Genomic DNA, 26,820 nt, shown 5'->3' on the forward strand with positions numbered 1-26,820 from the left:
AAAGGATACACTCCCTCCTTGCAGGGCTTTAGTGAAAGAAAGTCCATAGTGTTCCCAGTCATGTGCTTTGAACATCCACTATCCATGAACTATTGTTGACTGCTTCCTTTCATTGTTCCCTGCACAAGGAAATCAAGAGTCAGTTTTAGGAACCCAAGCAAGTTTGGGTCCCTTGTAGTAGGCAAAAGGATGAATAAGAGCTCTTTTAGTCCGTGCAGGTAACATGCATTTTTTATGGGTGGCACCTAGTCCCTTTTCAGTAGTTACCTTTTCAGGAAACACTTTGTTTTTCTGAAGAGACTGGACCCTGGCTTGGCAATTTTCTTTGAAATGCCCATTGTTCCTACACTGGGTACATAGGCAATTATCCGGTACAGTAACATACTTGCTATGGGGGTTGTAAGGAGTTCTCTCCCTTTGAAACCCTATTCTCTGTTTGTTTCCACTATTATTAACATTCATGGCAGTAATAGCTTACGAGGGCAAGGTCCACTTAAGGGACTTCTCAAGATCATTTTTTAGTTCTGTTTGGAGCTGCATATTTTTCTCAAGTTCAGCACACAAACTAGTTCTCACAGCATTTAACTCATTTTCAAGCTTAATGTGTGCCTCACTAGCTACCTCTTTCCCTTTATTGGAATTTTCAGGCCTACACTCAGCTCCAAGTTCCTCTATAGTTTCCCTCAAGTCTACAATCACTATTAAAAGGTCATCTCTCTCCTGCTCAACAACAATCACTTTCTCCACTAAGGCATCATTTTCCTTACTTAAGTTCTCAATGGTTTCTTTCAAGTCAACTACTACTACCACCAGATCATCTCTTTCGTGTTCTACACTAGTGATTTTCTCAGTTAGAACCTTCTTCTCATTTTTCAGATCATCTATAGTTTCCTTCAAATCAACCACACAAAATATCAAGTCATCTCTAGTTTGCTCAACTTCTCCTAATTCTATGGTCAAGGCATCCTTATCATCTACAAGACTATGATATACATCGATTAATACGTTTGCTAATGACATGAGTTTCTTAGGATAGTAGGATCTCAGATTTCTGTTGACATCCCTAAAGTTTACCTCATCATTGTCATCATCTTCATCATCGTCTCATTGAGCCATTAAAGCAAATATTGAATCATATTCATTTCCTTCACTTTCAACTGCCATCATGGAACTATCACTTGCATCAGTTTCTTTTTCAGAATCACTTGAGGAATTTCCCCATACTGCAAGAGCTTATTTCACGACGTTGTAAGCGACATTCTTCCTTTTGAAGCGTTTGTGAGGAACCAGGTTCCTTTTTGCTGCTTTATCAGGGTTGTACTTGAAGTGTTCTTGCTTTAGGAGAGGACAATCTTTGATAAAGTGCCCTGGATTTTCACATTTATGACAAAGGTCATAATCCTTTGGTCTACTGGAACTGCCTCTCTTTGATATCCCTCCATTCCTTCTGACCATTTTTTGAAATCTTTTGGTTAGGTAGGCCGTGTCACAGTCCTCCTCACTTGAGTCATTGCCTTCAACTTTGAGTACCAGGTTTTTTTCCTTCTTTGTTTCTCTTCTTTCACTGTCCTTCTTCTTCTTTATTTCGTAAGTGTTAAGATTTCCAACTAGCTCATCTATAGTTAGGGCATGCAGATCCTTTGCCTCAATAATGGAATTCACTTTACTCTCCCACGAACTAGGCAGAACACTGAGAATTTTTCTCACAAGCTTGTTCCTAGGAATGATTTAACTGAGCAAGTGTAGCTCATTTATGATGGAAATGAATCCTGTGTCCATGTCTTGAATAGATTCATCGTCTTTCATCCTGAAGAGCTCATACTCAGTGGTGAGCATATCAATCTTAGATTTCTTTACTTGAGTGGTTCCCTCATGTGCTGTTTGCAAAGCTTCCCATATTTCCTTAGCAGATTGACAAGTTGAGATCTTATTGTATTCATTAGGTCCTATACCATACACCAAAATTTTCTTGGCACGAAAAATTTTCCCCACAGTTTTCCTTTCTGCATCATTGTATTCCTTTCTGGTCTTTGGCATCATCACTGGAGGATCTCTGACCTTCTTCGTTGGGACATAAGGACCATCACATGTAACATCCCACAACTTACAATCTTCTGTTATTAACGACTCAATTTTTATTTGGCCCATTCATGCCACTGTCGTTAGTCAAAAATGGCATGGATGGGCCAAATGTGTAACGACAGTGGCATGAAATAAACATTTTTTAACGAATGGCATGTATAGACCATTTCTTAAAGTTGAGTGGCATTTTTAGGCCTTTTCTGTTACTTGATTAACGATTGATTTTTTAAAAATATTTATAAGGCCCACATTTCCACGTGTCATGTCATTATTGGTCCGATTTAACCCATGCCCTACATAATTTTAACTTTGGTAAGGCCTATCTACCCAAACCTAACCCGGTTAAAACATACCCAAATCATTAACACCAAACCTAATTTCAACCCAAATCCCCTTCACTCTCCAGTCGTCTATTTCATCTGTATCATTAAATCTACCATCTCAGAAAAGCAAAATATGTTGATGAGCATACATTATCTCGAAAATTTAAGTCACTGATAAAAATTGCAACATTGAACACTAAATAGGTTCTTTTGCCATCAAAGTTCGAATTGCCAAGAGAATTACTTGAACTTGACACGCTAAATGAACCAACCCTACCACTCATGCCACTAATAGACTTACTTCCACCATTTCCTCCCACAAAACTAAGTGTGTTACTACCATTTCCCCCTAAGAACCTTGCTGCAGCTGACCTAACACCACTGCTCACTCAAAAACTTGATGATGATTGGGGTTGCGCCTGCATCGGTTTATCCTTGAGATGGGCAAGGGTTACTTGAATTTTTTTTTACTATTATCTCATTGGTGGATCCTGGATTTCGGGTAAAAAGACATATAATGGATTTTCTATTCGGAGTTAAAAGGCAGATAAGAACAAAACCAATTTACTGTAAAACTCAATTATTCAAACACCCATGAACATACCTTGAACTTGAAATTAACCTTTTCTTGGGTATGTTTTAACCAGGTTGAAATTAACCTTGAACTTGAACGTGAAATTAACCTTCTTTAATGAAAGAGATTTGGGTTAATAATTTGCGTATGTTTTAACCGGGTTGGATTTGGGTAGATAGGCCTAAGCAAAGTTAAAATTATGTAGGGCATGAGTTAAGTCTGACCAATAATGATAGAACACGTGGAAATGTGGGTCTTATAAATATTTTTAAAAAAATCAGCTGTTAGTCAATTAATGGTATAGATGGGCCAAATGTACAACGGTAATGACATAAAAATAACAAGCTTTTAACGGATAACATCAATAGGCCATTTCTGTAAGTTGAGTGACATTTGTAGGCGTTTTCGGTTTTAAGTATTAGTCGAAGAGTCTCCGCCCGAATGGAAATGCCGTTAGGTTGGGTAAAAGCGTAAATAAACTTAAATAAATACAGATGGACACATCCACAAACTCCAAGAACAGTGGGAGCGCAAATTCAAAAAAAGAAGCTTTATTTTATTTTTGAAAACAAATCCCCCCCACCCCCAAATCACTTTTCCCTCTTCTCATCTCTCACTCCCAACGATCAAATGCGATTCACTGAACCCTAACGCACACAACTTCACTCTTTGCTCCTCCAAATCTCTCTCCAATGCAGGATTTCATCGGCTCCGTTCGCCGATCTCTGGTTTTCAAGCAGTCCGGAGACTTCGATACCGGCGCTGCCGGTGTCGGCAGCGGATTCGGAGGCTTCGTTGAGAAACTAGGTTCGAGCATTCGCAAATCGAGTATTGGAATCTTCTCGAAAGCTCATGTTCCTGCTCTTCCGTCTATTTCTAAAGCTGAGCTGCCCGCGAAGGCTCGGAAAGATGACACTCCGCCAATCCGGTGGAGGAAAGGTGAAATGATTGGATGTGGTGCTTTTGGTAGGGTTTATATGGGGATGAATGTTGATTCTGGAGAGTTACTCGCTATAAAGGAGGTGAATTTCGTTATTTTGCTATTTCAGTTGTTTAGTAATGTTGTTCATATAATAATTTTCAATTTTTAAAGAGATTTGTGATTTTTGCTGTATTTTGAATTATTTTTTGTTTGGTTTTCTTCAATTGCAGGTTTCGATTGCGATGAATGGTGCTTCGAGAGAGCGAGCACAAGTAAGCGGTTTTTATTTAGCTGATTGCTTCATTTATTCACCTAGTATGATCGATTTTCTTAAAAGATAAATTGTTTTACCAGTGTATAGAGGATTCTTATAAATGACTTTAGTTAATTTGAGATTGAGTAGTAGCAGCAGCAGTTGTTTACTATGATCAATTTGCCTCCTAAAGGACCAAAATGTGTTTAGTTCTATGCCAAGGTTCCTAGTTTTTTCTTTTCTTTTGTCTTTCAATTAGCTGATCTGTATTTGTAATTAACAGGCTCATGTTAGAGAGCTTGAGGAAGAAGTGAATCTATTGAAGAATCTCTCCCATCCCAACATAGTGGTGAGCGCAATTCTGTTGTATATTGAATATTATAAGGTTGTGGATAGAGTTCTTCTGACTGTGCTTTTTTTTTTCCCTCAGAGATATTTGGGAACTGCAAGAGAGGCAGGATCATTAAATATATTGTTGGAATTTGTTCCTGGTGGCTCAATCTCGTCACTTTTGGGAAAATTTGGATCCTTCCCTGAATCTGTAAGTGCTGTCAGCTTTAGGAAAACGTTAAGTACTGGCAATCTATCTGTTGCCACTTCTACCTCTTCTTGTTTGTCGCAATGGACTTAATTTTCTGCAACTGCCAACTGAAATTTGCTTGTCAGCACAGGCCGTGGATTCCTAACCTTCTTAATCTCATTATGGGTGCTGAATCAGGTTATAAGAATGTACACCAAGCAATTGTTATTAGGGTTGGAATACTTGCATAAGAATGGGATTATGCACAGAGATATTAAGGTAGATTTTTTCTCCAACTATTCTCATGGGATTTAGCTCGTTTTCCTGCATGCTCTCTCCATGGCTCTTTTTATTTGGTGAAATATCTTTTTCATTTAGGGAGCAAACATACTTGTTGACAATAAAGGTTGCATTAAACTTGCTGATTTCGGTGCATCCAAGAAGGTTGTTGAATTGGTATGGACTTTTTTGGCATCTTTGTCTTATTATTTTGGTATCATTGGTTGGAGTATTCTTTTATAGCTGACTCTTGACTGCTTCAGGCTACTATGACTGGTGCCAAGTCAATGAAGGGTACTCCATACTGGATGGCTCCCGAAGTCATTCTGCAGACTGGCCATAGCTTGTGAGTAGAGTTATTTCATATATAATCTCCAAGTTGTGGTGTGTGGACTGTTGAGAGGACCGTCTGTAATCTTGTAGTATATAGTTTTTTCAACTGGTTACTTGTACACCCACAGAGCAGTGCCCTCATGTGTCAATATATACATATGGTGGGAATTTCATCTAGTAGCTTCAGAGTAGAGAATCTAAGTAGGATTGAATTGGTACTCAGATGATTGGATTGTTGAACAATCTGATCCTAGAGAAAACTAATACAAACACATTCGACCTATTTTTCCTTAACTAGTTAGTATTAACGAATTAAATCCTGTTTAATTTTGTCAAAATGAAGTTGAGAAAAATTATTCACTCCAAATAAATGTTGCAGAGACAAATTTGCAATTGATTTCTCATATAGCACATGAATTATCACCAGCAGAATACGTCAGTTAAATTCACCCGTTCTCCTCTATTGTTAATAGCATCAATGTTTATTTTCCCAAATTGCAGTAGTAGGGAAATTTTGCAAAAAACAGATGGTAATGCATGACCCTCTTTACAACACTGGAAAGAAATATTGAGATCCTTCAACAAAATAATCATCTTTTGTGTCATTACGAAATTTTTACTTAACCTTGTAACTCAAAATTGATAAAATTCAAGTTTACAGTACAAATTTAAATTTCCCCTTTAGTGCCCAAATGTCCTAGTGTCTGGAGAAGCACTTTTGTCTCCTGAAACAATGCCTTTTATTCTGAATTGGTGTTTGTTCCCTTTCCTGCTCTGCACATCCCTACATTTTTTCAATTCTGACACCACATTAATTGCGTTCTACTAAACATGATAGCTCTGCTGACATATGGAGTGTCGGATGTACTATTATCGAAATGGCTACAGGAAAACCTCCTTGGAGCCAGCAGTATCAGGAGGTAGGCATGGGTTTCAATTAACTTTTATTAATTACATTGTGACTTCACATGAAAATTTCAATATTATTGTTACCTTCGTGCCTGACACATTACTATTTCAGGTTGCTGCTCTCTTCCATATAGGGACAACCAAATCCCATCCCCCCATCCCAGAGCATCTTTCTGCTGAATCAAAGGACTTCCTATTAAAATGTTTGCAGAAGTATGTCTGAATTTTCTGCTTGACTTCCCCCTACTGCCACCTTATCAGTAATTCCCTATCTAAACTTTACGCGTTTCCTTTCTTGGGGAAATTCCTAGGGAATTCGACATAAAGCTGGATTATTTCCATGACAGCATATGCAAAGAGATGCTCAAGTTATTAATTATTACCTGTCTTCCTTCGTGTCCTTATTCTTGCTTTTTGACTTGATATTCTGGCAGGGAACCGCACCTGAGGCATTCTGCATCAAATTTGCTTCAGGTATTCATGAAATTGGTCCTTCAATTCTGAATTTTTATTGGATTGACATTATCTGTGGTTTGTTGGGGTGACTGAGGCTTAATATATTACTAGCATGTATAAAATTGACTTGTGGAAAGCCTACTGGTTAGCAACAGTACAAAACATAAAAAAGCTTGTCATTGATGGAACCTTTGTCTTTGGTAACTGTGTGCAGCATCCATTTGTTACAGCAGAACATCAGGAAGCTCGCCCTTTTCTTCGCTCATCCTTTATGGTTAGAGATTGTATAAACTTTTCCATCATTCTGTAATCCTCATCATACTTTTGTTAAAATAAAGTTAATATGACAATCAACAGGGAAACCCCGAAAACATGGCGGCGCAAAGGATGGATGTTAGGACCTCGTAAGCATTTATTTTTCCTATATTTGGATATCTGAAGGTTATTTTCATCACTCACGGACTCTATCTTAATACAAACTAAGGATCTTATGATGCTGCAGAATCATTCCTGATATGAGAGCTTCCTGCAATGGTTTGAAAGATGTTTGTGGTGTTAGCGCTGTGAGGTGCTCCACTGTATATCCCGAGAATTCCTTAGGGAAAGAGTCACTCTGGAAACTAGGAAACTCTGATGATGACATGTGCCAGATGGATAATGATGATTTTATGTTTGGTGCATCTGTGAAATGCAGTTCAGATTTGCATTCTCCTGCTAATTATAAGGTGCAGTTTCCTTTTGTCATTATGTATAGAATTTGTTATTATGAATGAGAAAACAAAATGTACATCTTCTTTTGTTTTTGAATGTAGAGTTTTAATCCTATGTGTGAACCTGATAACGATTGGCCATGCAAATTTGATGAAAGTCCCGAGTTGACGAAAAGTCAAGCAAACCTGCATTATGATCAAGCAACTATTAAGCCCACTAATAACCCCATCATGTCATACAAGGAGGATCTTGCTTTCACATTTCCAAGTGGGCAATCTGCAGCCGAGGATGATGATGAATTGACAGAGTCTAAAATTAGGGCATTCCTTGATGAAAAGGTAGCTATTCACCAGTGTGTGAAATTTTCATACGATATCACCAACCATATGTTATCACAGACTTGAATTTTTTTGATAAGATAAAGTAAATCACTACTTGAACATGCTCCTCCTTAAAGTCTTATCTCTGATCATTATATGTTATTTTCTTACAGTGCAACCAACCATAATGTTATCTCAGTTAAATTTCTAAACTTGTGAGGCCCCTTAGTGGAATTCCAGTCTTATCTCTATTTATTGGTAAACTGATGTAGGCAATGGACTTGAAGAAGCTGCAAACACCACTATATGAAGGATTCTACAATTCCTTGAATGTTTCCAGCACACCGAGTCCCGTTGGCACTGGGAACAAGGAAAATGTTCCAAGTAACATAAACTTACCACCAAAAAGCAGGTCACCAAAACGTATGCTTAGCAGAAGGCTCTCTACTGCCATTGAAGGTGCTTGTGCTCCCAGCCCAGTGACTCATTCCAAGCGAATATCAAATATTGGTGGCCTAAATGGTGAAGCTATTCAGGAAGCTCAGTTGCCGAGGCATAATGAATGGAAAGATCTTCTTGGTTCTCAACGTGAAGCAGTTAATTCAAGGTAGATAATGCATTTGTGCTATTCTTCCTTCTTTACAAAATTCAGTTTCTTTGTGTACTAAGACTGAATTATCTGCTATTTCTGCAAGCTTCTCTGAGAGGCAAAGAAGGTGGAAAGAAGAGCTTGATGAAGAGTTGCAAAGGAAACGAGGCAAGTTGGACCCTTTGTTTCTTGGTTAAGATTTATAACTAAATTAATTTTGACGAGTATTGCTTGAGGATTTTTTCTTAATACAGAGAGGCAGTCCATATCTGTTGAAGCTTCCCCCATTCAGCTGATTTTTTACTTCTTTTAGCTTTATTGTTCCATGCCTCAAAATGTAGAATATATTATTATAGAATTTAAGAGAATAAAGTCTGAATAAAACATCAAATTAGAGTAAAACAGTGTAGAAAAGGAAAAGGTGAACGGGTGGCATCAGATATAGTAAATTGGGAAGAAAAAGGAAATCGAATAATTAATTTGGATAAGAGACACTTGTCAAAAAAGAAGAAGATGGAACGAAGATAATAATATTAGGAGTGCTGTATTTGCCGGTTTCTTATTTCTTTCATAGTTTGTTTGCTAGTCATTAGGGATTTCAGCCTTCTAACTCTTCCATTGCTTCATTGAGTTGTATTAGCTAGGACATCGTGTGTTCAATACAGTCCGATTTGCAAGTTGCTTTTTGTATCTCAACTTGTAGAAAGTTTCAGATTGACTCGATCACAGCCGCAAGGGTCGTCAATATTCCTTTCACACATCCTTTTGATAATGTCTTTGTAGAACTTTGGTAGGAATATGTTGAGTGGACAATGGTTCTAATTTGAGAAGTTGTGAAAAAATGGAAGAGTTGTGCGTATGCAGGAGCACTAATGTAATTGCATTATTTTGGTAGGAATAGGTGACTAATACTCGCTTTGTTTCACTTTATATGGCATATTCCTTGACCATAAACATTCTATATATATTTTCATTAAATGTCTTAAATTTAAAAAAAAATTAAGTTATACTTCCTCTTGTCCCATTTTATGTGACACACTTTCTTTTTAGTTTGTGCGAAAATAGTAACATCTTTATCTTTTTGGACACTATCTAATTTCAGCATCCCTATTTTACTACGTGCATTGTTGGGATCCTCACTTCTACTTATTTAAAATGAAAAGACATGTGGAACTCTCATCGCTACTTATTTAATATGGTACTTTGCATATAGTCGGCTTACATGTCAAAAGTTTTCTTTAATTTATTAAACTCCATGGCTACTCAAATACTATCACATGGGATGGAGGGAGTAGTATTTTTGACCTACTGTTAATTTTATTTTCAGAAAGATAAAAAATAAAAATTAATGTCGGAATTGAGACCGACAATTAGAAGGTTGACCTCTACTTCGAACCCTTTTCATTCCTTTTGAAACGAAGGCTACATAGAAAGTTTGGCTATCTTCTCATTTTTTTTGTGGGGGGGGGGGGAGGGGGCAGGTACCTTTATTCCTTGCAAAACCTATCTTATAGCCTATTCAACCAAGCTTCTCCAAACCTAGAAACACTTTTTTTTAATTAAAAAAAAGCGTTTTTTTCAAAGTTGAAGTGTTTGGCCAAGCTTTTAGAAGAAAAAAAGTGTTTTTGAGGAGAAGCAGAAAAAGTAGCTTCTCCTTATAAGCACCTTTTTGAAAAGCACTTTTGAGAAAAATACACTTAGAAGCACTTTTTAAAAGTTTGGCCAAACACTAATTGCTGCTCAGAAGTGCTTTTCAACTTAATTAACCAAACACAAAGTGCTTCTCACCAAAAGTACTTATGAGAAAAGTAACTTTGAGAAAAAATACTTCTCAAAATAAGTTGATTTTAGAAGCTTGGCCAAATAGGCTATTAGATTGGTTACAAGAGTACCATTGCGTGCAACACTAAGAATAATATGAAAAAAGTTTGTTGTACACTTCTTGTATACTGGAGTTTGGCGAAAATCAAGAAAACTATTAGTTCATTAAAAATTAATACAGACAAAGTTGATGGAATGAAAAAGGTATCTTAATGCTTTGTACTTCTTTCTCATTATTATGAAACATTTTATATTCTATTTTGGAGTATATGGAACATTGGAACGGTAAGAATAGATGAGTATTTTATAGTAATTAGAAAAACGTAAAAGCATTAAGAAATCTTTTTTATTCCAAAGTTATTTTTGGTGTGGAAGAATATATTTTGTGGGTAATTGGTCAAACTTGGGGACAATGTTATCAAAGGCGCGGCTAAAGCGTGCTTAAGCTTTGAAGCGAGGCTCAAAACTTGTTGAGCTAAGTGTTGTCATCAAGGCTCTAAGGTATACTTTTCCTTGCTAACGAGCGTGTGAGAAAGCACGTGAAAAAATCTTATTCTATTAATTAAAGTGTTGTACAATCCTATTTATATACAATGATTACATAATAATAGGTATCTACTTCCCGATGTGGGACACTATACATGACTAACTACTTAACACTCCCCCTCAAGCCGGTGCATATAAATCATATGTACCCAGCTTGCTACAGATGTAACTAATACGAGAACCAGTAAGAGACTTAGTGAAAATATCTGCTAGCTGATCACTCGACTTTACAAACTTTGTAACAATATCTTCTGAGAGTATCTTTTCTTTGACAAAGTGACAGTCGATCTCAATGTGTTTAGTACTCTCATGGAACACCGGATTTGACGCAATATGAAGAGCAACTTGATTAGCACACATCAGTTCCATCTTGCTGATTTCTTCGAACTTCAACTCATTGAGCAACTGCTTGACCCAAACTAGCTCAAACGTTGCCATAGCCATGGCCTGATATTCGGTTTCGACGCTAGATCGAGCAACTACATTTTGTTTCTTGTTCTTCCAAGAGACCAAATTACCTCCTACTAGAACACAATATCCAGACGTAGAACGTCTATCAGAAGGTTATCCTGCTCAATCAACATCTGTGTACCCAACAATCTGCTCGTGGCCTCGATCCTCGAATAGTAACCATTTGCTTGGAGTTGACTTTATATACCGAAGAATGCGAACAACTGCATCCCAGTGACTATCACAGGGAGAATCCATAAACTGACTTACAACACTCACCGAAAAAGAAATGTCAGGTCTAGTCATTGTGAGGTAATTCAATTTGCCAACCAACCTCCTATATCTCGTAGGATCTAAGAGGCTCCCCCTGTCGAAGCAGAAGCTTAGCATTCGGATCCATAAGAGAGTCACCATGTCTGCAACCCATCATTTCAGTCTCCTCAAGAATGTTTAAGGCATACTTCCGTTGTGAAATAACTCAATACCTAGAAAATACTTTTGTCTGCCCAGATCTTTAGTCTGGAAGTGCTGAAAGAGATGCTGCTTCAGACCTTAGACCTTAAAGCCCCAACAGACCTTAGAGCGTTTTTGCGCTTTTCGCCTCTGATAACACTCCTTGGGGGAAACTATCTCAAGAAAAGTCTCATACAGGTCTTGTGCATAATACTTGACACCAACTTTGTGTTTATGGAGTAACGAAATTCTTTGACTGATGAAATAAAAAAAGATTATCTTGGGTGAACTTTTTGAAGGCTTATTGTATTGTACTAATCCAAGTTATTCGCCCAAAATCAACCCCAGTTTTCCAAGATCAGCTAAAGATTTATAAGGCTCAATGTCATGCGGAATGACGTGCATGGCTCTGAGCCACTGATTTGTTGAACCTCTTCCGTGTCATTGTATCTTACCATGTACTTCTGTTCCTCCACAGTGATCTGATTAACAGTTGCTATAGGTGATTAAAGTTGTGGTAGTCATCTTAACTTCTTTTAGTCTTCTCTAATCCTGTACTTTCTGCTGTCCTTCCTTACTGATTCAGAAAAGATTGCGAGGAGCAATTAGTAACTCTTGTAGTTATGTTATTGATAAGCTCCTTGTCATCGGAGTTTTCCATGTTTTATACTCCTATGGGATTATATTTGACCTAAGTTGCTTGTGATATATGAATTCTTGCCTAAAACGGCAAGATTTGCCTCTCAGGCAGTAACTTTGAGCTATGCCTGTCAACCTCAATATAATAATTCATTTGTTTTCTTAGAGTAATAATTCATTTAACTTTCTGAAAGTTAACCCAGGTCAAATAAAATGGGATGAAGGGGGTAAAACGATGCCACTTTTCTTAGAGTATAATTTTTTTCACATGTTGCCCCTGCTCATGTCAACATGAAGTGATTGATTTACACACTGCTGCAATTGCTAACTGGTGACTATAGTCTGGAAATGGTCAAATTCTTTCCGATCTTGCATTAGTATTTCTGAGGAAGTCTAACTCTATCAATTTAATTATGTTTTTCTGCAAATGCTTTTATGCTATTGTTAAAGGCCTTTTGAGTTAATTCTAGTTGATTTATATGATTTTTTTGTGATGTTGAAAATCTTGTACTGCAGAGATTATGCGTCAGGCAGTCAACTTATCACCACCAAAGGATCCAATTCTAAATCGATGTAGAAGTAAATCAAGGTTTGCATCTCCTGGAAGATAAATGTATGTACTTGTGTCCCTAAACTAAAGTCAGTTTGAAGAATATAATTAATGATCCTGCAACCCCAGAACAGAGAGTTAGATGTCTTGAGCAGGTATACGAACGTGAGGTTTTCTTGACCCGTTACTACAGGAATATCAGCGCTTGTCAGATAGAGTGAGCTGTTACTACAGGAATATCTGTCAACCTGTTAATCATATTATAAAATGCCAATAATTTGCGTTGTATTCGTTTTGATCATTCTCCTGAGAGCATTGTAAGAAAAATGCAGGCCTTTTTATAACCTATATAAGTGCTCTCTCATGGTAGTTGCCAATATTAAAACGCAGAGAAAAGTCGAGTTCTCATCTGCTGAATTGTTTGTAAAATGTGATATATTAATGTATTTACCGTCTTACAACCAATAAATTTGCATCCTGCTGTAGCCTCTTATACTTCTGTTGAATGAATCTTTAAATGTCAATTGCTGGTTCTAAGCACTTTTTTAATCTCTAAAGTCGTAAGTTGCTAATATTGTCTGACTTACATGAGTTGCTAAAAGTAATGAATGTGAAAGCATATGAAACTTCACATCATACTGGGAATGCCTGTAGTAGTGTTGGACCATTAACATTAAGTCAGATAATTTGTGACTGAGAAATGCATGTTGTAATAGCAGATCTGATGTTCTAATACCAGAGCAAGATACAATAATAAAGCACATTGGACAAGATCTAAATAAAATAAAATCAGTAATCTTTACAGAGCATGGTCAAGATTTAGATGTTCAGTAGATTGTTTTAAATATTGAAAAATGTTGAAGAGACAGCGAAAATGTTCTTATAACAGGTATGTATTAACTAACTTGTGGAATTATGCTTACTGAAATCTCTATATTGTCAATTAAAATATGTTACTTCCTTTGTCACTATATTGGGGAGTCCAACAATTTCTCCTCAATGATTTTCTAAACTTTTCAATATTTTTAACCGCTTGTTATTTATTGTATTGTCTACATAGACTGAATATGTGAATTTCTTTAAAAATTTAAGAAATCAACATCTAAAGTCGCATCTGAAATTTGTTTTGTCTCAGCAGTTCCTGTGGAATAGATAAGCTTATGTTCCTAAATTAGTGGGATTACTTCAAATATTGGAAAGCTTGCTTGCTTGCTGAATAGCTAATTTCTCCATTAAATTCATAGAAAATTTAGAGTTTGGCTGGGAATGATATAGATGTGTATGGTGAAGAAGTCAAAGAAAACATAATTCAAACATTGCTGTTTCCTCTTTCTAAAATCACCTATAAATGTAACTCAAGCGCCGTCCCATGTTTGTTTCCAAAATAAAATAAAATAAGAAAATAAAAATGTTTCCAAGTCACCAAACACGATTTAACATGTCTTGGCAAAGATTTACGAATTAAGATGATGAATCAACTCATCAAGATCTTAGCATTCTATATGTTTCCAGACAAAGATCTAACAAAGCATATTTAATGGAGCAAAAGAGAAGGGATTTGGTTGGTGAGTAAACAAAGGCTGTTCCCATTTTTTCTTTAGCTTTAAGATTATGCACAAAAAAGGTAGTCTTCCAGTGATGGAAAAGGCAGCAAGGTGCATAGCTTTGAATTATTTGAGTGAAGAAGCTGAGGTATAGATTTTGTGAAAGATTAAAATGAAAGAAATATATTGATTAAAGTGAAGAGAGGAAAATTTTGAGATGGATGAGTTGGACATGTCTTTTATCTCTTTTTGCAAATATAAAGAACCCTTTTTGAGGAAAAGACTTAGATTTGGGATGGTCTAAGAAAAATATCTTGGGTTTTTGGAGAGATCACAAGAATTGATCATCCTCTTGAAAGTTCACAAGTGGAAGAATATTCTATGTCTCATTCTTAAGATTTTGGTAATTGTACTGTAGGTGATAATTTTTCGTTCTTTCTTTTTATTTTTTTTATGTGAAGGTGGACAGTGAATAATGGAGGAAATATATATATATATAGAAAAGTGGACAATCTTTCATATGATTGAAACCTTGATGCTGTGTGAAACTGCAAGCATCACTAAGCTACAATACCAATCTCGTAGTTTAGGTTATTATTAGGTCCGTTTTCATTTTCTTTTATTTTTATGTCACACTTTTTTTCCCAAGAAAATGGTATTATTGCTTAATTTTCTTTACACAAAAGATGATCTGCTCCCTATTCTTTCAAATTCAATATTTGAAAACGTATCCTTCTCTTTTGTCCTATAGTTCACGAAAAATGACAAAGGTACTCAAAAAGAAAACGTGTTGTGTGGCTCCAAGAAAGTTGAAACCTAATATTGGATAAGAATACACTCTAGTGGACACGAATTCGTGAGAGATTTAATCATTATTGCCTTGTCTATTTTTCTTATATTGCTACTCAAAGGTAAAAGATTATGAAAGCAATTATTGAGAAGATTTTATTCAGGGGACAATCAGCTGATTAATACTTGAGCTGCCATATTATTTGAATACATTGAAAGTTCTGAACACTTCAAATGGAGGTTCATTTACTTACATGGAGTTCAAAAATCTCCCAGAGATGTTTAGTGAAATGTTACAATGGTATGGCATTATATATAGTTGAATTGTATGGCTATCTCATTTGTAAGTTTAAGTTATTAAAAAGGATATATTTTTATTTACTTAATTATATCTCAAACACGCTTCTCACGTGCATGCTTTGATTCGTTTCATGAATCCATGACCTATGTATGCTCTAATATCATGTTGAATTTGTGACAATATCATCTGATCTTAAATTATGTGAAAGAATATACTTTTATTTATTTAATTGTATCTCAATATACATGGATTTGATTGTCTTTTTGTAACAATTCCATAGATCCACCATTCTATGACGTATTGTTAATTGCTACGGGTTATCACACTAGCGTTTGGACATATATTTGATTGAAACTTGAAAAAAGAATTTTTAAAATTGTGTTAGAAACTAATTTTGAAAAGTTGAAATTGTGTTTGGACATGCATTTTGTTTGAATTATTTTTTTTTGAAATTTTGTGAGTGGAAAAAAAAAATTCGCCAAAAAATTACCGTAAACTAGTTTTTGGGGACTTGAATTGTTTTTCAAAAATTAATTATATTCTATGAACAAATATTGTTTTCAAATTTCTTTTTTTTTTAAAAAAAAAAGCAGCCAAAATCTTCTCCCAAGTATGATACTCCTAAACTATTAGCAAAACATATAAAAACAAGAAAACACAATCAAGAATATGAAATAGAGACCTAATAATCACATGTGTTGAATGGATGTGGCATCCCGAAAAAAGGGGTGGGTGGGGGGTCAAACATGGTTGGGGTGGTGGGGTAAAAGTATTATCCAAAAGACAAGTTATGAATAAGACAATGCATACATCATCATCTTTCTGAAGGAAAATGATTTAATATGTGCATTAAAAGGTCGTGTGGAGTGTGACTATTGGTGTCTTTAGAATGTAAAATGTGTGCTTTTCATGACAAAGTTTAGAACTTCAATAGTGATGCCATTGTTGGGTAGTTAGCCTTTAAGACAACAAATCAAATCTTTCATATTGCCATTTGCAGCCTCATCACCTTTATGTTTTTTATTTTATAAGTGATGGAAAACAAATTACAAGCTATCCAACCGAGCTATGATATATTGCTGTTTAAGTTATTACAAATCTAATAACTACAAATAACAAACGTCAATTGAACGATATTTCTTATTACTTCAATATAGAAGAATCAGTAATTCTTTTGAATAATTATAGTTCTTGGGAAGAGTATCAGAGAAATATATTAGGGTTTTGTCCTGGATTTCTAACCTATTAGGATTCTCTTTCTTGAAAGAAGGGAAAAATATTCCTAAAAGCAATAAATCTCCTTCATATGTCTTACAACAACCTTCATAATGTAGTCATTAAAGAGTCTTGTTTAGGGGGAGATTTTTCTCTTAATAATTTTATTTTATCCTAATTTTTGTTTGTAGGCCAATTGGCTAAACCCAATTATAGTATCCTATTTTAGTATAACTCTTTTGTCGTTTGATTTATCGTCCACTAAGCTCTATATTGTTACTTTGTTAGCTTACACATACACCATGTTATTTCGATCCAAACAAAATCAAACAAAAATTCGAAATCCATAAACATTTTCAAGTTTACCATTTAATTGTGCCTTGTCGCAACTTAAAAAAACATACAGATTAAAGGAGTGAGCCCGAAAATAATGAGAAGTGGCACTTCTTAAGATATGAATCTTTCAAGTTTTTTTGGGTTTTTATTAGTCCGCTAATTGTATTGGGTCTCGACTAATTTGAATTTATGCAGAATTTACCTGCATAAGGCTCATTAAAGAGGAAAATACTCTACATTAGAATTTGAGATATCTGCTTAATGGGTTCATAGTGAAAATTACAATCGTTGATCAACGTCTGCCTCATAGCAACTCCGATGGCATACATCTAGTTCTCTTTATGGACTAAATTTATGTCAGCTTCAACACTTTAATGGACTAAATTTATGTCAGCTTCAACACTCTAATGGACTAAATTGCAGCCAATTGAGAAGAGAAGACCAAAGTGAAAAAGTGTGGTGGCGGTACGTAAGGGGGAAAAAGGATTATATTTTATTGAACAAAACGTCTCATTGCAATTGGCTTTTTAAGTAAGTAAAGAAAGAAGATTGATTATAATCAAAGCTTTCAGGACTCTTTTGGAAATTGCCACCGACCACATATTTTTGGTCTTTTGTGTTGCTTAGTTAGTAAGTATATATTGTGGTTTGCCTTTTTCTATACGCACTGCCTTTTTAGAAAATCCTTATTATTATTAAAATAAAATAATTGGTATGTGGATAAGTCTTAGCTAGTGTGCTCAACACATAAGCTTGTGGAAACTACGTAATCTATTTTTTCAGAACGTCACCAAATGTTTATTTTGATTTGTAAAGCAGCCAAATAAATCCACAAGTTCAGTGTGTTAGGAAAGGATTGAGCTTTATTTGAAACAAAAATTACGTGACCACTCACTTAATAAGTCAAATTTAATGAAAACCTATCTTGACCTAAGTTTCCAGAAATTATCTTTTATTGAGTATCGGAATAGGAGGATTACAGAATTTATCTAATATCCAAATTTTTTAAAAATAAAACACGAAATTTATTATAGAAGCTACTCTAAATCATAAATTTTTAATATTTAAAAAGTTTGTTGACTTTCAAAACCAGTTGTGTACTTAGGTAAAGTGCAATAAGCGCATAGGAGATTTCAGCAAATACAGTCAAAATCCAAAACATTCAAAATCCAAAACATTCATTTTTACTAAAATTAGTAAAGCAAAATAAAAGGAAACAAGATCGGACAAAACGAAGTGTGAAATAATGTGAGTCGCTTTTCTGCTCTTTTTTCATATTTATCTCTTTCATATGTAAATCATTGGACCTATCACCTATGTGATAAAGTAAAAATTTATTAACACCTGATATTTATATTAAACTAATAAAGGTTAAAAATACATCTATCAATATACATTTATTTCTTAGTTACTATTCCCTCCGGTTCACAATAAGTGACCAATTTGCTTTTTTTATTTTGGTTTAAAATAAATGTCCTGTTATGTAATCAAGAAAGAATTCAATTTGTTTTTACAAAATAACCCCTATATACATATCCCTAAAAAGTTTTCTTACTCACATTAAATGTTTAATTAGGGGTAGTTTAGTCATAGTAGGTATTTTTGTATAGAATTTAGTATTTTCTTAATGGGCGTGCTAAAAGCAAATTGATCACTTATTGTGAACCGGAGGAAGTACTAATTATGACTAAATGATATACGTATTTACATAACTTATTAATTGTTAAATTATATAAGCACCTGGTGCGGGTACCGTTACAACTTGCTTGAATGATTGTTATTTATTATATTGTATCGTATTGTTATTTTATATATAATATTTAATTTGATTATTATTTAAATTTTATTGTATCGTATTATTAAATCTGTTATTACGTACCGATTTGATATGGTCGCGTAGTTACCCTTTTTTTAAAAAAATAATCTTGCTCTTACTATAATTTGATTTTGCTCTTTATCTTACCTTTTAAAATAATTATTCTACCCCATACTCTTATTATTCAAATTATTGGTATGTGACATTATGAAATGATATAAAATAATATAATTTATCCAAAAATTATATTAATAACTGATACAACACAATACAATCTGACACATTACAAAATAATACTCTATCTGTTTCTATTTAGATGAGGTAGTTTGACTCGACACGGAATTTAAAAAAAGAAAAGAAGACTTTTGAAACATATGGGGTTAAAAGCTTAAGTGGTAAAAGCTTTGTGGGGCCATGATATTTGTGTGGCTATTGTCACACCCCTTTTCTACCCCTCCAAAAGATAATGGGTGTTATGGATTGTGGGTTAAAGAGTTTTTTCCAATTAAAGTGACAAATTTGAAATAGGGATTATTTTGTTATTCAGAGTCGCCACTTGGAATTGATTTTTGGGTGTTCCAAGTTACCTTTCATTTGATCCCTATTCAAAGGAAAGTTTGGCTCTTTTATTATTGATCTGCGAAAACAAAGCGGGTGCAATCGGGGGGAAAGAAGATCAAATCCAACGACAAAAAAGTGGAGACCTATAACTTCAAGGTTGATCAAATCCCAAGAGCAACCCCGATATTAAAAGGCCTGGATTCTAAGAAATTTGTCCAAAAGCCTTTCCCCCTGAGCGCAGTACCGAAGCCAATCCCGAAGAAGTTCTTTATGCCCGAAATTCTGAAGTATAATGGAACCACGGATCCAAAAAAACATGTGACCTCCTACACGTATTCCATCAAGGGGAAAGACTTAGAAGATGACAAAATCGAGTCGCTTCTGCTGAAAAAGTTTGGAGAAACCCTTTCAAAAAAAGCAATGATATGTATCATAACTTACCCCCTAATTCTATTGATTCATTTGCTATGCTTGCATATTCCTTTGTGAAGGTGCACGCTGGAGCCATCAAGGTAGAGACTAGGAAGTCAGACTTTTTCAAAGTAAAGCAAAGAGATTACGAGATGCTCAAGGAATTCGTGTCGAGGTTTCAAATGGAATAAATGGATCTGCCTCTGGTCGCGGATGATTGGGTCGTTCAGATATTCACCTTAGGACTCAACCCCTGAAGCTCTTTGGCTTCACAGTTGTTGAAACAAAATTTGATAGAATACCCGATGGTAACTTGGGTCGATGTCCATAACAGGTATCAATCAAAAAACAGTGTCGAAGACGATCACCTTGGGGCCTCCCTACGGGTCTGTTTATCCCGTCAGAACTAACAATAGGTCTAAGAGAGTGGCCGATCATGAGCCAAGACCGAACAGAGAACGATATCAACCATATAATGGGGACCAAAGGGATAACGGGCTTGGGCGTAACTTTGCAAGAAACGAGACAGAAACGATCGAAGCCAAAGTAGTTGAGGACTCATGAGCAAGAGCAGTTTTTCCAGGGCGCTCGGGGCCAGGAAAGCACCATGATTATCAGAATACAACTTCAGTGTCGATGCTGCAAGCATCGTGTCTGACATCGGGCGTATCAAAGATACCAATGGCCTCGACCACTACAGTCCGGCCCTACCCAGAGATACCCTAACTTGATGTGTAAGTACCACGGAACTCACGACCATAGAACCGAGGACTGGCGACAGTTGAGAGAAGAAGTGTCCCGATTATTCAATAATGGGAATCTCCGGGAGTTTCTGAGTGATCGAGCCAAAAATCACTTTAGGAATAGGGACTCCAACAAACAGACTGCATAAGAGGAACATCAACATATCATCAACATGATCATTGGTAGAGTCGACGTCCCCTAGGGACCAATATTAAAGCGCACCAAGGTGTCCATCACAAGGGAAAAGCGAACCCGAGATTATATCCCGGAGTGGTACATTTTGTTCAACGACGAGGATGCCAAAGGCATCGTGCAACCATATAATGATGCACTAGTAATATATGTACTTGTAAATAAATCTTGCGTTAAATGTGTATTGATTGATCTCGGTAGTTCGGCCAACATCATCAGATCGAAGGTCGTAGAGCAGTTAGGTCTACAAGACCAAATACTGCATGTAGTCGGGGTTTTAAACGGATTTAACATGGCATGTGAAACTACTAACGGGGAAATAACCCTACATGTGAACACTACAGGGACCATTCAGGAAACAAAGTTCTATATGATCAAAGGGGATAATGCCCTATTTGGAAGGCCATGGATTCGCAGCATGAGGGCGGTGCCCTCAACATTACACCAGTCGCTGAAGTTCCCCACACCAAGATGAACCAAGACAGTTTACAGGGAGTAATCTGACGGAAAAGAAATGTTCACGGTCGATGAGGTGATCCCGATGTCTGCTCTCTTGTCATCAAAGAATACGGAGCCGGTTAGGAAAGAAGAAACTAAATAGCAATTACCGATACCAGCCCCAACCGAACCAAAAAAGCAGGAAATAGTTGAGGATAATAACTACAGAATCCCTAGGTTGTTCATCGCCCCAGATGATTCTGATGCCATAAAATCAACAGTCGAGGAACCAAAGCAAGTCATATTGAACGAACACTTGCCCGATCAGAAGGTATACCTGGGCACGGGGTTAACACCCGGGCTCAGGAAAAAAACTCATTGAATTCCTTATAGCTAACACAGATTGTTTTGCTTGGTCCCATTTTGATATGTGATAACTGGAAATTTTGAATGCTTATTAGCACCTTTTTGCTTTTGTTTTAGTCCGAAAGCATTGAATTGTGTTCCCAAAACTAATGAAATTGTGCAAATTGAGGAATGTTAGAAGTTTGGTCTCCCATGATGAAATCCGACTCAAAAAGGAGTGTTCCGAAGCACAAGGCAATAAAGGGTATATAAGCAAAGAAGTGCGGTCCGCAGAAGATATCGCGGATTACAAAATTCAATCTGCGGCTGCAACCCAAGCTAAAGAACCCAACAAGATTTTTACAAATGTGCAGACCGCACATGAAGACCAAGGCCTGACGTCTTGTTGAAGTGCGAACCGCTCAAGAATTGTGCGGCCACAGAAGTTGCTTCACTACCGCAGTCTAGAAATGTGCGACTACATAATCCTCCTTCCTACCAACTAAAGAAATCTGCGGACTCATCAATATGACAAGAATGCTGCCAGAAATAACCACTGATAAACTGAGCTTAGATTCAAAGTTCCACCCAATTAAACTGAAAAGAAAGCTCGGTCTGAGGTCAAGCATGCATTCATCAAAGACGAGGTATCCAAACTCCTTAAAATAGGTTCCATACGAAAAGTTAAGTACCCGGGTTGGTTAGGTAACGTAGTGGTTGTACCTAAAAAGGGGAATAAGTTAAGAATGTGCGTAGATTACAAAGACTTGAACAAGGCATGCCCTAAGGATTCTTTCCCTTTGTCTAACATCGATCGCATGATTGATGCGACGGCCGAGCATGAGATACTCAGTTTTCTCGACGCCTACTCTAGGTACAACCAAATCTAGATGGACACGGGCGATCAAGAAAGACTTCCTTTATCATTAAATTCGGAACCTATTGTTGTAACATAATGTCGTTTTGACTAAAAAAATACTGGTACCACTTATCAACGCCTAGTAAACCAGATGTTTAAAAAACAAATAGAAAAATCAATGGAAGTTTACATTGATGACATGTTAGTTAAGTCCTTGCGAGCAGAGGACCATTTGAATCATTTGCAGGAAACCTTCAACATACTCAAGAAATACAATATGAAGTTGAACCCGGAGAAATGCGCATTCGGGATCGGATCCAGGAAGTTCCTTGGATTCATGGTGTCCAACCGAGGGATTGAGATTAATCCCGATAAAATCAAAGCTATAGAAGATAGCACCGTGGTAGATAATGCCAAGGTTGTTTAGAGGCTACCCGGCACATAGTCGCCATGCGCTAGTTCATATCAAGTTTTTTCGATAAGAGCCATCGATTCTTTTTCATTATTGAAGAAGAAGAATAACTTTTTGTGGACCCCAAAGTGCCAATAAGCTTTGGAAGAAATCAAACGGTATCTTTTGAGTCCACCCTTGCTCCATACTCCGAAGGTGGATGAATAGTTGTATCTATACTTAGTGGTATCTAAGGTAGCGGTAAGTGGAGTCTTAGTCCAGGAAGAGGAAGGTACACAATTTACTATCTATTATGTTAGTAGAACCCTAGGCAAGGCCGAAACAAGGTACTCTCACCTAGAAAAATTGGCGCTCGCTTTGCTAAGCGCCTCTAGAAATTTAAAACCGTATTTTCAATGCCACCCCATATGCGTCATAACTTCTTACCCACTAAGGAACATAATGTATAAGCCCGAGCTCTCGGGCCAGTTGGCCAAATGGGCCGCAGAAATTAGCGGGTATGGTATTGAATATTGACCCCGACCGCCATCAAATCAAGGTTTTGGTAGACTTCGTGTCAGACTTTACGCCGGCCTTAATACCTAAAGTCAAAAAGGAGTTGATACTAACCTCGAGGACTTCCTCGGGAATCTAGACCCCCTTAAAGGCGGTGCCTTGAATGCAAAACAGTCCGGACTCAACATCGTGTTGAACGCCTACGGGTAATGTAGATAGACAATCTATTAGAACTATGAAATTGACTAATAATAAGGCCGAGTATGAAGCCATAATTGCAGGTCTCGAATTGGCTAAAATTCTGGGGGCGGAAGTGGTGGAAGCTAAGTGCAACTCTCTCCTTGTGGTAACTCAAGTCAATGGGACATTTGAAGTAAAAGAGGAACGAGTGCGAAGGTATTTAGACAAATTGCAGGTGGCACCGCATCAATTCAAGGAATGGACCATTCAGCATATTCCTCGAGATCAAAATAGCGAGGTCAATGCTCTAGATAACTTGGGGTCATTGGTTGATGATGACGACTCAACTCAGGAACGGTCGTACAGATCATAAAATCGGTAGTGGAAGAAGGCCATGCCAAAATAAAGTCATTAAGTTTAAATTGGGATTGGAGAAACAAGTACATTGACTACTCGAAGACCGGGAAACTACCGTCGGATCCTAAGAAATCAAGAGCTCTACGCACGAAGGCAGCCAAGTTTAGCCTATCCGAAGGCACTTTGTACAGGAGAATGTTCGATGGCCCGTTCGCCATATGCTTATGGCCGGGAGATACCGAATACATCTTGAAAGAAGTTCACGAGGGCACCTACGAAAACCATTCGGGGGTAAAATCGTTGGTTCGAAAAATAATCTGGGTCGGCTACTACTGGATTGATATGGAGAAATATCCAAAGGACTTTGTACGAAGATGTGATGGCTATTAGAGACATGCACCAATGACCATCAACCCGGAGAGTTACTGCATTCAGTCTTATCCCCTTTTCCATTCATGAAGTGGGGAATGGACATCGTCGCCCCCTGCCATGGGCACATAGTAAGGCTTAATTCATTTTGTTTATGACTGACCATTTTTCTAAATGGGTCGAAGATCAGCGTTCGAGAAAGTCTAAGAAAAAAAAAGTCATTGATTTTATTTGGGACCACATAGTATACCGGTTCGGGATACCGACCAAGATTGTATGTGATAACGGGAAGTAGTTCATTGGCAGCAAGGTAAGCAAGTTTTTCGAAGACCATAAGATCAAAAAGATTCTATCCACCCCCTATCACCCTAGCGGGAACGGACAAGCATAGTCTACAAACAAGAACATACTCCATAATTTAAAGAAGAGGTTGACCGATGCCAAAGGAAAGTGGAAGGAAATTCTGCCCGAAGTCTTGTAGGCTTATCGTACAACTTCAAAATCCAGCACCATAGCCACCCCGTTTTCGTTGGTCTACGGTGCCGAAGCATTGAGATCGGTCGAAGTAGAGGAACCAAGCCTCAGGTTTTGATATGCGACCGAAGAATCAAAAAGTAAGGCCATGAGTACAAGCTTAGAAATGTTGGATAAAAGGCGAGAGGCCGCCCTAGTCCAGTTGGCCGCCTAGAAACAACGGATAGAGAAATATTACAACCGAAGAGCCAACGTCCAACACTTCAAAATCGGGGACTTGGTGTTAAGGAAAGTTACGCTACATACCTGGAACCCGAATGAGGGAAAACTGGGGCCGAACTGGGAAGGACCGTATCGAGTCATCGGAATTACCGGCAAGGGCTCGTACAAACTCAAAGCGGGAAACGGTGCACAACTACCAAACAACTGGAACGTGATGCACTTGAGGCGATACTATTGCTAAGGTACATTTTCAGTTACCTTTTTTTATAATATTATGAATCAAACTAACGCTTGCAAGCAATGGCCAAGGGAAAGTATGACTATTAGGTTTGAAAGCACGCGTTGCACTCTTTTTCCCTTGAACTAGTTGTGTTTCGAATAGGTTTTTCGTTAAGGTTTTTAATGAGGCAATAGTAGATCGTGCTAACTTAGATCCGAAGACCGGTCTTAAATAAAAGTCAATGGTTGCATTAATAGTATCCGAGCCCTCTCAAAAATTGACCTCGAATACTAGGGGCCATCACCCTCAGATTAGACTTTGTAGCAAAGAACGATGGGAACTTTGTGCTTGAATAGCTTAGGCTCGGTGGTTAGGATTTATCGTAAGGGCCAAATAGTTAAATGAACCGTGCCCGCATAGGCCATCGTATCCTTTTACAAACTTTTACTCGCTTTCGATCATGTACTTTGTACACAGAAATGAAAGAAAGTTCCCACCTTGCTATTACATATTTTTTGCCTTTCAAAACATCGAGCCTAAGGGCCATCCCTATTCGGGTACTAAACATCGAGCCTAAGGGCCATCCCTATTCGGGTACTATTGGGTCCTAGGGCTATCCCTGCTCGGGGACTAACGTCCGAAATAAGTATGGGCATCTCGGGCTATCAAATTCCGGAGGCACAAAACCTATTAGGTAGTGCCTAAACCCAAAAGGCTATGACCATGGGAAAAAGCGGATCGGAGACGTCCAAAGCTAGTAATCAAAATATAAGGCCTTCAATTAAAATTCAAAACATGCCAAAAATATTACCCTCGGCAAAAGCATCGTCTAACAACACTTAAGCACCCTCGAAAAAAATTTGGTCGCTTCAAGTTGTCAAAGCTTCGAGCAAATAAAAAATTGCATCGTGGCCAGGTTCTGTTTGGACCTCCAAAAAATAAAAATGACTTATTACTACATTAGATTTTATGCTAAGGCATCAAAAATATTTGCAAGAATAGAAATTGTGAAAAGATGTTAAAATGGTTGAAATTGCCAAAGGGATAAATTTTATATATTCTGGAATATCTTTATATAGGCCAAACGAAAACGTCCTCAAAATGAAAAAAAAATATGTACACAAAAAATTAAAAAATCCGGAGGCATTCATGTCTGATCTTCACCGGAGCCCAATTTATCACAAGAACCATCAGGGCCTTCGGATTCCTCGGAGCCCTCTTCGCCTTCAAGTTCAGCTAATTTATTGGCCTCAACCTCAAGTCTTTTCGCCTCATCGATCTCGGCAGATAGGTCGAAACCTTAAGCATGAATCTCTTCGAGGGACTCCCTTCGAGACAGCCGCTTCACATATTCGGCATTGTTCTTTAGGCGAGCCTCGACTGCCTCAACATCGGCCTTATATTGGGCCACCATCTCCTCGGCATCATTAGAAGTTGTCTCCAATTAGGACTTTGTTGCTTCGAGCTCTTTTCCGAGGGCATCCTATTCTGCAATGGCTGAGCTCAGCTGTGCTCGGATATCTTCACTCAGCTTAGCCCGTTTGTCAGCTTTCTCCTGCACCACCCGAAGTTGAACTTCTACTGAGAAAGCTTTGCCAAATCGGTTTCCTTCTCTAAGTCTAGAAGATCTATCTTGTTCTTCCACCCATTGGCCATGACTTGGATCTCGTCCATCTCCTTTCGAAGCTGGTTGATCTGGTTAATTTTTTGTTGGACCTGCGAGGTTTGGTACTTAGCCACTACGAGTAGTTCCTCGTTCCTAACTTCGAAGACCTTTACTTTTTTGACCAAGTCGGCGTGCTCCTGCTGT

General features: G+C 37.3%; 2 protein-coding genes across 2 annotated transcripts; one reads left to right on the forward strand and one right to left on the reverse strand.

The window, feature by feature from the left end:
• Positions 1 to 1,728: 1,728 nt before the first annotated feature.
• Positions 1,729 to 2,148, reverse strand: LOC142162106 (uncharacterized). Its single transcript, XM_075218417.1, has one exon. The coding sequence runs from the start codon at positions 2,146 to 2,148 to the stop codon at positions 1,729 to 1,731; it is 420 nt and encodes a 139-aa protein (XP_075074518.1).
• A 1,471-nt stretch (positions 2,149 to 3,619) lies between these two features.
• Positions 3,620 to 13,193, forward strand: LOC107796336 (mitogen-activated protein kinase kinase kinase NPK1). The gene is given in 17 exon segments (NM_001325618.1): positions 3,620 to 4,001; positions 4,132 to 4,173; positions 4,438 to 4,503; positions 4,585 to 4,695; positions 4,873 to 4,953; positions 5,053 to 5,130; positions 5,217 to 5,299; positions 6,125 to 6,206; positions 6,308 to 6,408; positions 6,630 to 6,669; positions 6,866 to 6,925; positions 7,009 to 7,055; positions 7,154 to 7,376; positions 7,464 to 7,700; positions 7,955 to 8,289; positions 8,378 to 8,439; positions 12,697 to 13,193. Coding segments are annotated over 17 exon segments (2,073 nt in total). The 5' UTR covers positions 3,620 to 3,671; the 3' UTR covers positions 12,792 to 13,193.
• Positions 13,194 to 26,820: the final 13,627 nt, after the last annotated feature.

Source organism: Nicotiana tabacum, chromosome 7 (assembly GCF_000715075.1).
Source record: "Nicotiana tabacum cultivar K326 chromosome 7, ASM71507v2, whole genome shotgun sequence".
Taxonomy (NCBI): domain Eukaryota; kingdom Viridiplantae; phylum Streptophyta; class Magnoliopsida; order Solanales; family Solanaceae; genus Nicotiana; species Nicotiana tabacum.